Raw genomic sequence first — 14632 nt, 5'->3', positions numbered from 1 at the left:
AGCTACTTTGAAGCAAGGTAAGACATGCCTCATAATATGTAGTAAAACGTTCCAGTTTCGAATAATTAAGTATATGTTTTCAAAATGCATACTCCCTCCAGCTCATTGCAAAGTGGTGTGTGACGAGCTGATGAAGGCTGTCTTCCGTTGCCTATGCATTTACTGTTTGAGATGCTGCAGAAGCAGCTCTCGCGCTGTCTGACAGATTCTGCACTCAAAGGCTCTGTATCTGTATGCTGTACGTGTGTGATAAATAAGATACATAACGAATATACTGTGCACACGCTGTAACGGTTTTGACTTGAGGTTATTGTTTATAGGGGTGCCAGGTAGGTTGTGCCTACCAGAGAAAATATTGGTTTCTCGTTTTGGTTTGGGAGGGAATGAGTCCCATCTGGTCCGTCAAGGCTACACCAATACAAAGGACTCGTGTAAAATTCAGGATGGACATACTGTCACGACTTCCGCCGAAGTCGGCTCCTCTCCTTGTTCGGGCGGCGTTTGGCGATCGACGTCACCGGCTTTCTAGCCATTGCCGCTCCATTTTTCATATTCCCATTTGTTTTGTCTTGTTCCATACACACCTGGTTTTCATTCCCTATCACACTGAATGTATTTAGTCCTCTGTTCCCCTCCATGTCTTTGTGTGAAATTGTTTTGATGTTATGTGGGTATTGTTACGCGCCAGACTTTTGTTTATGTTCCGTGTTTTGGGCACGTTGTATGTACATATGTGCTTTTGTTTGGATCGGAATAAAAATTGCGCCTGTTAACTACACTCTGCTATCCTGCACCTGACTTCGCCTCCAGTACACACCCATAACAGAATTTCACACCTACCATGGAGTTATCAGGAGCAGGTACCCCGGTTAGAGGAGTCGAGGAGCGCGTCCAGGAACACTCGGCAATGTTACATCATCTTGGGGCCATGATGGATTGCGTTGTCCAGACCATGGACCGCTGGGAGAGACAGGAAGTCTCTCTAGTGCCTCAACCAGCGCAACCGGGGTTACCTCGACCCGTCCCGGCCGGATCCAGTCCCAGTGGGATGCGTCTCTTCCTTCCCAGGGAGTATGATGGGACGGCAGCACAGTACCAGGGGTTCCTGTTACAACTGGACCTATACCTGGCCACTGTGCACCCAGCTCCCTCGGGAAGGGAGAGAGTGTCCGCCTTTGTCCCATGCCTCTCGGGGAGAGCTCTGGAGTGGGCAAACGCCGTGTGGGGAGAAGGAGACGCGGCGTTGGACCACTTCGAGGAGTTCACCCCGGGGAACGACTCTTCCATTTGAGGCAGGGGACGAAGAGCGCCCAGGAGTTTGCCCTGGAATTCCGGACCTTGGCCGCCGGAGCAGGCTGGAATGACAGGGCCCTCATCGACCACTATCGATAACCTGCTGGTCACCCGCGGACGTCCAGAGGGGGCTCTGTCGGTTCCATCTTCCAGCACCTCCGCTTCGGTGACAATGGAGTTGGGAGGGGCTGTGCATAGGGAGGCTGGAGGAGGGGCCATCACGTGCACCATCTGTGGCCGCAGAGGGTACACTGCCGGTCGGTGCCGGGTTGGTGCCTCTGGGAGTCGAGGCAGCAGGCAGGGCACTCTGGCGTCACCCCAGGTGAGTCTGCAACACACTCATCCAGAGTCCTCTGTTGACCACCTGTTTGTACCTGTTTGTTTCCCTGAGTTTTCCCCGCATTCCCAGCATAAGGCGCTCGTCGATTCAGGCGCAGCTGGGAATTTTATCGACAGAGCGTTAGCCCTTAGTTTAGGGATCCCCATTATTCCTGTAGTTAGACCTTTCTCGGTACATGCTCTGGATAGTCGACCATTAGGGTCCGGGCTAATCAGGGAGGCCACCATCTCCCTGGCCATGGAGACGCAAGAGGGTCACGAGGAGAAATTCAGTCTCTTCCCCATTGACTGTCCTGCGTTTCCCGTGGTACTAGGCCTTCCCTGGTTGGCTCATCATCTCCCCACCATTTCCTGGCAACAGAGGGCTCTCACGGGGTGGTCGCGAGAGTGCTCGGGGAGGTGTATAGGGGTTTCCGTTGGTGCTACCATGGTGGAAAGTCCAGACCAGGTCTCTACCGTGCGCATCCCCCCAAAATATGCCGATTTGGCTCTCGCCTTCTGTAAAAAGAAGGCGACTCAATTACCACCTCATCGACGGGGGGATTGTGCAATAAATCTCCTGGAAGACGCTGCGCTTCCCAGGAGTCACGTGTATCCCCTGTCGCAAGCGGAGACGGTGGCTATGGAGACATATGTCTCTGAATCCCTGCGTCAGGGGTACATTCGGTCCTCCACTTCACCCGCCTCCTCGAGTTTCTTTTTTGTGAAGAAGAAGGATGGAGGTCTGCGCCCGTGCATTGACTATAGAGGTCTCAATCAAATCACGGTGAGGTACAGTTACCCGCTACCTCTTATCGCCACGGCGATTGAGTCAATGCATGGGGCGCGCTTCTTCACTAAACTGGATCTCAGGAGTGCGTATAACCTGGTGCGTATCCGGGAGGGAGACGAGTGGAAGACAGCGTTTAGTACCACCACAGGGCATTATGAGTACCTCGTCATGCCGTACGGGTTTATGAATGCTCCATCAGTTTTCCAATCCTTTGTAGATGAGATTTTCAGGGACCTGCACGGGCAGGGTGTAGTGGTGTATATCGATGACATTCTGATATACTCCGCTACACGCGCCGAGCATGTGTCCTTGGTGCGCAGGGTACATGGACGACTGTTGGAGCATGACCTGTATGTAAAGGCCGAGAAATGCCTGTTCTTTCAGCAGGCCGTCTCCTTCCTAGGGAATCGCATTTCCACATCAGGGGTGGAGATGGAGAGTGCGTAATTGGCCGACTCCCACCACAGTAAAGGAGGCGCAGCGATTTTTAGGGTTTGCCAATTACTACCGGAGATTTATCAGGGGTTTTGGCCAGGTGGCTGCTCCCATTACCTCACTGCTGAAGGGGGGTCCTGTACGGTTGCAGTGGTCGGCTGAGGCGGACAGGGCTTTTGGGCAGCTAAGAACTCTGTTTACTTCGGCTCCCGTGCTGGCCCATCCAGATCCCTCTTTGGCGTTCATAGTGGAGGTGGACGCGTCCGAGGCTGGGATAGTTGCCGTGCTCTGTGCTTTCTTCTCGAAGAAGCTCAGCCCAGTGGAGTGTAACTATGATGTGGGGGACCGGGAGTTGTTGGCTGTGGTTAAAGCGTCGTGGAGACATTGGCTTGAGGGGGCTAAACACCCTTCCCTCATCTGGACTGACCACCGCAACCTGGAGTACATCCGGGCAGCGAGGAGACTGAATCCTCATCAGGCAAGGTGGGCCATGTTCTCTACCCGTTTTGTGTTTACCCTGTCCTACAGACCAGGTTCCCAGAATATGAAGGCAGACGTACTGTCCCGGCTGTATGACACAAAGGAGCGGCCCATGGATCAAACTGCCATACTCCTGGCCTCCTGCCTGGTAGTGCCGGTCATGTGGGAGCTGGATGCGGACATTGAGCAGGCGTTGCGTACAGAGCCCGCTCCCCTCCAGTGTCCCGTCGGGCGTATGTACATTCTGTCTGCTGTCCGTGACCAGTTGATCTATTTGGCCCACACGTCACCCTCCTCTGGTCATCCAGGGATCGGTCAGACGGTGCGCTGTCTGACTGGGAAGTACAGGTGGCCCACCTTGGCAAAGGACGTGAGGGTTTATGTTTCCTCCTGCTCGCTGTGTGCCCAGTGTAAGGCTCCGAGACACCTGCCCAGAGGTAAGCTACATCCCTTACCCGTTCCACAACGACCTTGGTCACACCTATCAGTGGATTTCCTAACCGATCTTCCTCTTTCACAGGGAAACACTACGATCCTGGTCGTTGTGGATCGTTTCTCTAAGTCCTGTCATCTCCTCCCTCTGCCCGGTCTTCCTACGGCCCTACAGACTGCGGAAGCCCTGTTTACTCACGTGCCGGAAGCGGCACTACGGGGTGCCTGAGGATATAGTGTCTGATCGGGGTCCCCAGTTCATGTCGAGAGTCTGGATAGAACGTCTGGGGGTCTCGATCAGCCTCACCTCGGGTTTTTACCCCGAGAGTAACGGGCAGGTAGAGAGAGTCAACCAGGATGTGGGCATGTGTCTGCGGTCCTATTGCCAGGACCGGCCGGGGAGTGGGCGGCGTTCGTGCCCTGGGCCGAGATGGCGCAGAACTCGGTTCGCCACTCCTCCACTAACCTCTCCCCCTTTCAGTGCGTATTGGGGTACCAGCCGGTTCTGGCGCCGTGGCATCAGGGTCAGACCAAGGCTCCTGCGGTGGACGACTGGTTCAGGCGTGCGGAGGAGACATGGGAGGCCGCCCATGTTCACCTCCAGCGAGCCGCGCTGCGCCAAAAGACCAGCGCGGACCGTCACCGCAGTGAGGCTCACGTGGCTCTCGACCCGAAACCTGCCCCTCCGCCTGCCCTGCCGGAAGCTGGGTCCGCGGTTTGTGGGGCCATTCAAAGTCCTGAGGAGGGTGAACAAGGTGTGTTACAGGCTACAGCTTCCCTCTGATTACCGTATTAATCCCTCGCTCCATGTGTCTCTCCTCAGGCCGGTGGTGGCTGGTTCGCTCCAGGAATCTGAGGTGCGGTAGATTCCTCCGCCCCCTCTGGACATCGAGGGGGTCCCGGCGTACTCCGTTCGTTCCATCCTGGATTCGAGGCGTCGGGCAGGGGGCCTTCAGTACCTCGTGGAGTGGGAGGTGTATGGCCTGGAGGAGAGATGCTGGGTTCCGGTTGCGGATGTTTTGGACCCCGAACTGCTGCGGGAGTTTCATCGTCGCCGGCCGGATCGCCCTGCGCCTCGCCCTCCGGGTCGTCCCCGAGGCCGGTGTTGGCGCGCCGCTGGAGCCGCGTGTCAAGGGGGGGTACTGTCACAACTTCCGCCGAAGTCGGCTCCTCTCCTTGTTCGGGCGGCTTTCGGCGATCGACGTCACCGGCTTTCTAGCCATCGCCGCTCCATTTTTCATATTCCCATTTGTTTTGTCTTGTTCCACATACACCTGGTTTTCATTCCCTATCACACTGAATGTACGAAAGCACATAAGTACATATAAAGTGCCCAAAACACGGAACATAAACATGAACATGGGAACTCTGTTCCCCTCCATGTCTTTGTGTGAAATTGTTTTGATGTTACGTGGGTATTGTTACGCGCCAGACTTTTGTTTATGTTCTGTGTTTTGGGCACTTTATATGTACTTATGTGCTTTCGTTTGGACCGGAATAAAAAGTGTGCCTGTTAATAACTACACTCTGCTCTCCTGCATCTGACTTCGCCTCCAGTACACACCTGTAACACATATACTTTTCATAAACCCTTAAAACATTGGAAATAACTTCAAAACAACTGTATTCTTTTGCGTGGGTTGTATTACCAAAATAAATGATCACACACACATAATAATATAACAAATAATGAGTTCTGGTTCCTCCAGAAAAGTTCTGTACCACTAAATGTGAATGAATGCAAATGAACCTATAGTCCGATAAGCATAACCAGTCAAATGTATTTACATTGACTATTATTTACAGAGAATTGGCTGCGCCAGTTTTATTTATCGGCCTTCTCAAAAATAAAATATAGACAAAAAGCCTGCTATTCCCGGCTAACGGAAACCCTGCTCCACAAGGATAGTAAAACAAGAAAATTCTACCTCGTCCCCACGAGGACAAAGACTATTTTATGATTAGGGTTTAGGTTTAGGGCTACATTTGAGGTTAGGGTTAAAATTACAATTAGGGTATTTTTGTATTTTATTAGGGTCCCCAATTAGCCGGGGCCAAGGCAGCTACTACTCTTCCTGGGGTCCAAACAGGAAACTAAACACAACAAATAAAATATAATACACATAACACTACATAAATGAAAAATACATATAAAATATATAAAAATGCCTGTCTCTTCACAGTCCCTGTTGTGCCGTAAGGTGTTCTTTATAATTTAAAAAAAAATCTTATTTTATTTTTGCCTAGAATTTCATTTAATTAAGGTGCTCCAGAGTTTTTAACTATCATTCTTTATACCATTTATCTTTGTTTGGGGTTACGGGTTAAGGTTAGGGAAAATAGGATTTTGAATGGAAATCAATTGTAGGTCCCCACAAAGATAGAAAAACAAGTGCGTGTGTGTGTGTTAGTTATTGACTGTCTGCTTTGCTGGAGAGGGGTACTGAAAGCAATGTCTCTGATCTATACCTCTATCTGGGCCTTACAACTGTAGTAAAGTGAATGAAGCATCATATGACCTGGGAAGAGGAAGTGGATTGACTTCCACTACAGCACATGTAACCCATGTGACCGATAACTAACCTAGACAACTAGATACACTTACAACCAGGAAATACAGTTTATAAAGGCTAATACTAAAACAACATAAGCCTGTGGATTTGACTACCAGTGGAAATGACTCACTCAAACACAAATATACAGTGTGCAGACAAGTATGTCATTGTTCATTCATGTCTGGTGTGATATTGTTGGTCTAGGGCAGGTCTAGATGATCAATGAACAAACCGATAGGCTCCATATGTCATTTTGAGGTCAAATGAATCACTCGATTAAAATGCTGGCATTCACAGTTGCTGGCTAACTATCGTCTGGATACAGTGACGTAGTCAAGAAAGGATTGGACAGCAGAGCATGTTAAGAGTAGTTGAAAGATTATTTCCTGGCACTATGCATACTCTGAGGTTGTGAGGGAGGGGATGGAGGGATGGGGGAGGGAGAGAGGGATGGATGGAGGAATGAGGAATAGTTTCTGGTAACTATATGCATGTGATTTTGTTTCTCGTGTGAATACAAATAGCGTTCGCTCTGAATAGCAGACACACACACATTAATGCGCACGTGCACATACATACACACACTTCACTGAGTCAGTGGTTTGACCACCTCCCATTCAGAAAGTCTCCCAGCTCATACTCCCAGAGACCGACACTATGGCCTCTGTCGAGGCTCTACCAAAACACAGCCAGATAGTTAGCTCTGTGTCCGCAGCCTAACTGGCCCCTGCTGCTCTGAAAGAGTCCATTTTGGGGAAGCCGGAGCCTGGCTTCCTGTTGGAATGTGTTGCGGTGGCACTGTTTGTATGGGCAGAGAGTGTGTGGAGAGGGAAACCACTGAGGGGAGAGCCGACGAGACACAACAAAGAGGCAAATCTAAACATGGCCGAGCACAGGCCGGCTGCTTAGGAGTCAGGAGGGGCAGGGGCAGTGTTAATTTTGGCAGCTATTTTAGATTTTGTTTAAATCTAAAAATACCTTTTTAGTTTTAGTCACATTTTTGTAATTTCATCCTTCTTTAGTTTTAGTTATATAGAGCTTCTAATGTGATCAAAGCAAAAATAGACTACATGAAAGTAAAAGAGAGTAAACATTGTTTCTAGTTGAGGTTAGTTACAAGTGTCCAGGCTTCGCATCAGTTCAAAAGATTGTCTGGGAGCTGTGCGGGGGAGCCGGGCAGATCAGCTCAATCGGACCGCGCAACTGAAAGATGTAAATCCTGCCAATGAGGAGACTGCATGAAATATTCTGCATGCCTGCTTAGGACTGGACAAAACAGATGAAAATAAGCTTCACGTCAAATGAAATGTCCATTAGACTCACGTGGAATTCTCGTCTCATCACATTTTCATCAACTAAAATAAAAAGTCATTTGTAATAGTTACTGTTTTTTTCCCAGGGCATCGTGCCTCGTTATCGTCATAGTTTTAGTCAGAAAAAAATAGGTTATTGACAAGTATTTTTTGTCATAGTTATTGTTGATGAAATTAACACTGGGCCGGGGGGAAGAGACAGCCAAGGTGAGGCAGGGGGGAGCAGGAAGGAGGGTAGGAAGGGCAGCATGGAGGGCAGGGGGACTACCCAGACAAGAGTATTTTTAGGAGTAAGTTTCCCCTCGCCACTGATCTGGAAGGTCTGTAGTTCTCCTAATGGTTAAGGTTAGGATTTAGGGAGGGAAAGCTGATCCTACTTAGGCCCATTACTCATGCAAGCTCCTCACTGAGTAGTTGGCTCCTAACTCCACCATGGCTAGGCTAACTCTCACTTTAATGACAGACACAATGCTTGTCCCTAGGCCCTTTATATCAATATGAACAGGCTCAGAGAAGAGAAAGTCCACATTAAAGGCTCTGCTTCACGGCCTTTAGTCTTTGTGTTGTCAATTAGAGGATGCTTCATTAGTATTCTACCCATAGCTACATGACTCATTTGAAGCCTGTCATGCTCTCTAAAATAATATTGTGTACAAACACAAGCACACATACTCCCACATACCATCCCTTTCCCTCTCTCACACACACACCTCAAATACGTGTCTGTGCAAAGATTAACGTGTGTTTATGTTGTGCCAGGGAACAGGCAGGGCTTTGCAGCACTCCTCTGGCCTTCTTTATTCTTCGCTAGGCTAAATCTACCATGTTTCACAACATAATGCAAGAAGAAAGAGGGGGGAGCTGCATTCCGCTACTGGAGATGGTTGATATTAAATTGGTCATCTCTGGCTGAAAAAACTCATGGGTAGAATGTGTTGATTCTAGGGTAAATCATAATACAATTTAGACTTAATAAGGAGAATATTTTATAGTATAGTCTGGAACAGTTATCATCTCATCATACTGAGGATGAACATTTTATGGGAATTCATGAGCATAGACTAAAGAAATGTATGGCGCTGAGCTTTTCCTGCATCCATCAGGTCTGTCAATCACAATAAAATGTGCCAGTCGGAGGAAATACTGGAGCAAAGTGGATTAAGTCTCTATAGCCAAGCTACGCTGATAAGCTCCAGGGAGTTGGCATTGGCAATGGCTGCAGCCTGCCATGAAGTAGACTAACACACACACACACTGGGATTTTTCTGCCATTGAAATCCTTGGGCGGGCGTTTTTTTCCAAGTCACCTAAGTCCAAACAGTGAAATTCATTTTTGGGATGGAAAAAAGCTTTCAGTGTAAACTTAAATTACTAAAACCAGATAAAAAGTATGTAGAAAAGATAATGGACCTATTTATTTTTTATAATATAATTATTGAGAATGTACAATTGTAAATTCCAAAAACAATGAATTTAGCAGTATATCTAGAACACAGCAATTAGCCATGGAAAATGCATAGAATTGAAAAAAAAATGCTTTAAAACGACAACATTTTCTCTCAACTGCATGGCATAATGTGTGGAATTGCAGGAAATTTGCATTAAAACTGCAAAAATTTCTCTCAGCTCCATGGAGAAATATGTACAATTGCAGGAAATTGGCTTAAAAATTGAAAAATGTCTCTACACTGCCAAGATGGGGGCCTCTAAAATGATCTCTAACATTCAGCCGTGCAGGTGGGCCGATCGCTCACCTTGCCATGCCCAACACCTAAGCCCCTTTTTGATCCATGCTTCGTAAACAGTAGGTGTAGACTAACAGTGAAATGCTTACATAATGGTCCTTTTCCAACGATGCAGAGTTAAAAATAAAGATATATGTATACAGAAATAGTGACACGAGGATCTAATACACAGTGAATAACGAATAACAACAACGAGTAAAAATAACATGGCTATATAAAGGGAGTATCAGTACCAAGTTGATGTGCAGGGGTATGATGTAACTGAGGTAGCTATGTACATATAGGTAGGGGTAAAGTAGGAAACACGATAGATAATCGAAAAGAAGCAGCAGCCTGTGAGTGTGAGTGTGTGTGAGTGTGTGGCGTCAGTATGCATGTGTGTGCATGTTATGTGTGTGTGGGCTAGTGCTGTGCGATGAACCAAAATGTCATTTTTTTGTGAGTTTTTCTAGAGAGAAATCAAATAATTCACAATAGAAAGTCAAGAACAATGTTGTACGTTGGGATGAAGGGAGTTGTCATTTTTACTGAGCAAATATTCAACCTATTTTAGCGCAGAAACGTGGTACCACAATGACCATAATCCATTGCGCCTGTTCTTTCCGGCTCGAACAAAAATGGATACACTTTTATGCCAGCTGCATTAGGTTAGATAAACACAGATTGCATAGGCCGCATGAGAGGGGAATGTACACAACACAACAAGGAGAGAGGGAATAGAGACAGTTCGTGAAAATAGGGATGTCGATATTTTAGGCCAATACCGATATCCAATATTTTCCTTGCCAAAAAACCTGATACCGATAACCGATATTTAAAATTCTTGAGTCCTTTCAAGCATTCTAGTACAGTTAAATAGTTGAAACACACACACACACACATACACACACACTGATCCAAAAATTATTTTGTTGGCATTTACAGTATGTATGTCCCCATTACCAGTAAAACATAATGAAAACATATTTCTTTCACTTACTTGCTGTGCTGTTTCGTTTGCTCAGTGGTTTTTGATCAGTTGTTTCATTCTCAACCAGGATTTCATCATACATGTCAAGCAGTGAAGTTTCAGCTCTGTCTGTCCGTGACCTCTTCTGTCGTGGGTCCTCTTCCTCAGTGTGCACGGTCACACTGTCTGTTTCCATATTGTCCAGCTGTGTCTGTAAGATTTCACGTAACCCTGTTTCTTGTCTGCATCAAAGTAGCGGTCCTTGTACCTAGCATCGAGCATGATGGCGACACCGTAAAGAGTCTCAGAGGGAAGGCCACCGAATCGCTTGTTCACAGCCTCTAGTAGAGTACTTTTGCAAGTTTTAACCCCACGGTCTGTGTCTGCAGTTTTGTTGAGCAGGCGTTTCAATGCCATGACAGAGGGTATCACGTCTGCTACAGACACAGTTGATTGAGCTTATTTCTGGAGTCAGTTGATCGAATGGAGCTAGGAGTATGTTCATGTTTCCAAGTTTCAAACATGTTCTTAAATGCCATTGAAATGGCAGCAGCTGTATGAGAACCAGCACATTCTTAAGCATGCAATACGGCTTTCCTCAGTACTAAATCCTCGTTGAACCACTATGCTGTCAGACTCAGAATGCTCATGGGGCTGAAATCGCTGGTCCAAATGTCAGTCGTGAAGCTAATAGCAGTGACGCCCATAGCAAGTAGCTCATGGATGTGGTTTCAACAATACTGTGTAACTCCGGTAGGGCAACATCTGAAAAATAACGCCTACTTGGTAGTGTGTACCGGGGCTCGAGGTGCTCGACCAGTTGGCGAAAGCCAACATCATCCACGATAGAGAACGGTTGATTGTCAAGGACAATGAATTCCATTATCTTGGCGTTAATGGATTTAGCCTTTGAGTTGTCTTGCTGAAATTTTCTTAAGTTCAACTTGAACTTGTTTAGTTGTTGGAAGTGTGAGCTTAGTTTTAGTCGCTGAACGTCTGGGGTGATGAAGTTTCAAATAACTAATTAGGTTTGTGGTATTGAAAGATTTCACTTTCTCCCCTCTGGAAATAATAGCAGCACAAACGTTGCATATGGCCTTTTTGTTATCTTCCTTTGAAACGTCAAAATAGATCCCCACAGAAGACATTGTGGGCTAGGTTAGGAATGCTGTGTTGCACGTGTAGCTCTGTATTTTTTGTGGCGTCATTGCATCATCTACCTACGTTATACAGGTATGCACGTCAGCTTTCACATCGGTTTTGCACATCAGCATTAAACTAGACATCGGGCCGATGCCGATGTTGGCATTTTTAGCTAATATCGTCCGATTCCGATATGCTTACCGATATATCGTGCATCCCTAATAAAAAATCTCTAAAATCCTTTAAAGTCATTATTTCATAATGCATTTAATGTTCCAAAAAATTATTTGAAACCAAAATTGAAAACCATTCTTATTAAAAAAAATAATCGAACAAAAACCAACCCAACCTCAAAAAGCACTAATCACTCAGCACTAGTGTATGTAGTGTGTGTATGTGTTGGGGTGTCAGTGTAAGTATGTGTGAGTGTGTGGGTAGAGTCCAGCATGTGTGCATAGAGTCAGTGCAAGAGAGTTAGTGCATTAAAGGGTCAATGCAGGTAGTCTGGGTAGCCATTTGATTGGCTATATAGCAGTCTTGTTTAGCAGTCTTACACAGGCCTACATAGGGAAACACAGAGACAGAGGGCAAGCTGTTTTGTATTGAAATTGAAAAGTTCTTTATTCTGTCTCTATGGATACAGCGATATGAAATACCCTCCACTGATATGATACAGGCTACTGTACACAAAGACGTGTGTACAACCCAGGTTCACCCATATCTGAGCCTATGTTGACTTACTAAATTAAAGTCATTTCAGGTGACACACATATAGGCTAAATAAAGGTTGGAGGGTAGACATATTGTTTCTGCACAGCTAATAGATGTTATCAAGTCTTGATTTTATCACTCTTACAGTGTTTTATTTTCAATCACAAAAGCTGCAGGTAAAACACTATATTCTCCAGCTTGAACAATGTTGTATGAATACACTGTACTGTGAGCAACATGCACCCACATAAAACGTATCTGAAACCAATCATTGCATTCACAGACCAGCATGAACACTAAAATGTCCACTAGCATGGTGAGGCCACCTGACAAGAAAGAATCTGGACAGACACATGAATGAGTTTCCGCTCAGCTCCAAACTGATCAACATTCCCCCAAATCCTTTATTTAGCCTATATGTGTGTTCCAGAATGCAGCTGTTGCTAGATGCTGCCATGCCATGCAGCTCAACACAAAGGCGTATGTGCCACTGAGTAGGCAGTGCAGGGCGTGCAAAACCATAACAAGTGTTCTATAATATTCAGGCAATGTTGACAGACTGACTGCCAATTTTATGCTTGATATTTTGTTTTTTTTATATTTATTTTTTTTAATTTTTTTTTACACTATTCCTAAAACATCACAGCTGCACTACATTATGTATGTAATACCGTTATAACAACTCATAATGATGTAATCAAATAGGCAGACAAATGGAATACAACATCAGCCTTCGTTTAACGGGAAATATAACATTTCCCCAGAAACACAAGGACATGGTGTTTGGGGCACACAGAATGTGGAATCCGTTCACGTGTATCCACCACTATGCAGTACACATATCACTGACATCTTCTTCGAATCCATCTTCAACATCCCTCTTTCCATTCCAAAATCATCAACATTCTAATCGAACGCAGGCTGTGCTGTGCTGGCTGAACCAAACGTGGCTGCTGCTTCTAAACGCTTGCCTCATGTGTTTATTTATGGAAACCCCGACTCCACAACATGGCCGACATGTGCTTTGTTATTGTTTCTACATCATCATAATTATGGGTCTTTACGCATCGTTTTCTAAGTAATTATTGAACTAAGAGAAGGCGTATCGGTACTATTGACACAGTTAGTAATAATATTGTAATAACACCATCATATTAAAAAACATTAGGGTGAAGAGTTGACTGCATTCTAATAGAGAGCCCATACTCACCATCTGATGATGGTGACCGTATGGAATATTCGTTTCTTGAAAAAAGGCACTGAGGGCAGTCTAAAACATACAAAAATACAATATAATTTGATCAATTATATTTAGCCTTTACTACATAGAAAATGTATTTAAAAAATAAATATATACAAATACAAATTGTGTAGAGAATTGTGTAATATAAGTAATACAACAGTTTGTGTTTACAAAACATTCAGCACATAAACAATGGAGCTGAATCAAATTTGATGTGAAAAATATATTCCACTGTTATGTTCAGACTAAACAATCACGTGCAGTCAATACAAACGAACATTTATCTTCATTGCATAATAGCATTTTCTAGCCTCACCTAGCCGCTGCATGGGAACAGGATTAGCTATAGCTAGTATATTTAATCTCTATAGAGTAAATTCTAACGGTAAACTTTTCCCAGTCCAGCCTTACTTCATGGATACTATGGATATTTATAACATACATACATACAACAGAACAATTATATATAACACAAATAAATAGACGCTAGAAGTTGAGTTTAAAAGTGTTGATACTGATCTCTATTTTCTAATGTTAAGCAACATCAAATGTCAGCCATGATAATAACGAACATCGCAGCACAGTCAAAACTAAAAGTACTGTCTGTCACAGTGGCAGTCAGACATAAACATTAGCTAGCCATCTCGCTAATGATCGTAAACCCCTTACCTCAAATTGCCAATGTGCCGCTTGCAAAAGCTGCTTCGCCTGATCTGCCGCACAACCTGCTGTCAAGACGAACTGGTTTATCATTACTTGGTGTTTGAGTTCCTCCATTTTGCAACGAAGCTTTATTCCTACTCGCGGCTCGTAGTGTTGCGTCTGGACTTCGTTTTCGTGGTTTTATTCCTCTCTTTTCTGTCTCAGTCATCCACCATTACAGCCGGTTGAGCAAACACAAATATTTACTGTAAGAGCGCTGATCAGTAGTGTAAGTAGCGCCCCCTTGAGTGACACCAGTCGGTAGCCAATTAAGACAGAGCCGTGCAAATGGGATATGTATGCCACAAAAGTCCTGCCACAACACGAGCGCCGCTGATGAAATGATTCCATTCTCTCGAATCACAAGACAAGATGGTCAGTACAGTGCAAAAACAATATGGAAAAGCTTGGAATTTAGACAGTTCACATGTTCATGAAAATATAATATAGAATAATTATATTAAGTAATATCAAATAGGAGAGGATTACCATGTCCCCCAAAATAAGGATGTCTTCTTTT

General features: G+C 45.3%; 1 protein-coding gene across 2 annotated transcripts in view; it reads right to left on the bottom strand.

Annotated features, from left to right (window-relative positions):
* The window catches only part of LOC120029705 (UBA-like domain-containing protein 1), a 34482-nt gene extending 20051 nt beyond the window's left edge, over positions 1-14431 (bottom strand). Inside the window, exons 1-2 of one of the 2 annotated variants that reach the window (XM_038974968.1) lie at positions 14080-14402; positions 13378-13437 (exon numbers count right to left, since the gene is read on the bottom strand). In XM_038974968.1, the coding sequence (XP_038830896.1) occupies positions 13378-13437; positions 14080-14187 (168 nt within the window). In that variant the 5' untranslated portion in view covers positions 14188-14402. Of the gene's footprint in view, positions 1-13377; positions 13438-14079 lie in introns of both variants that reach the window. The other variant, XM_038974969.1, reaches the window with a different exon arrangement.
* Between the last annotated feature and the right edge of the window lie 201 nt (positions 14432-14632).

Source organism: Salvelinus namaycush, chromosome 35, assembly GCF_016432855.1.
Source record: "Salvelinus namaycush isolate Seneca chromosome 35, SaNama_1.0, whole genome shotgun sequence".
In the NCBI taxonomy this organism is placed as follows: Eukaryota; Metazoa; Chordata; class Actinopteri; order Salmoniformes; family Salmonidae; genus Salvelinus; species Salvelinus namaycush.
This window is presented reverse-complemented; position numbering and strand designations above follow the sequence as displayed.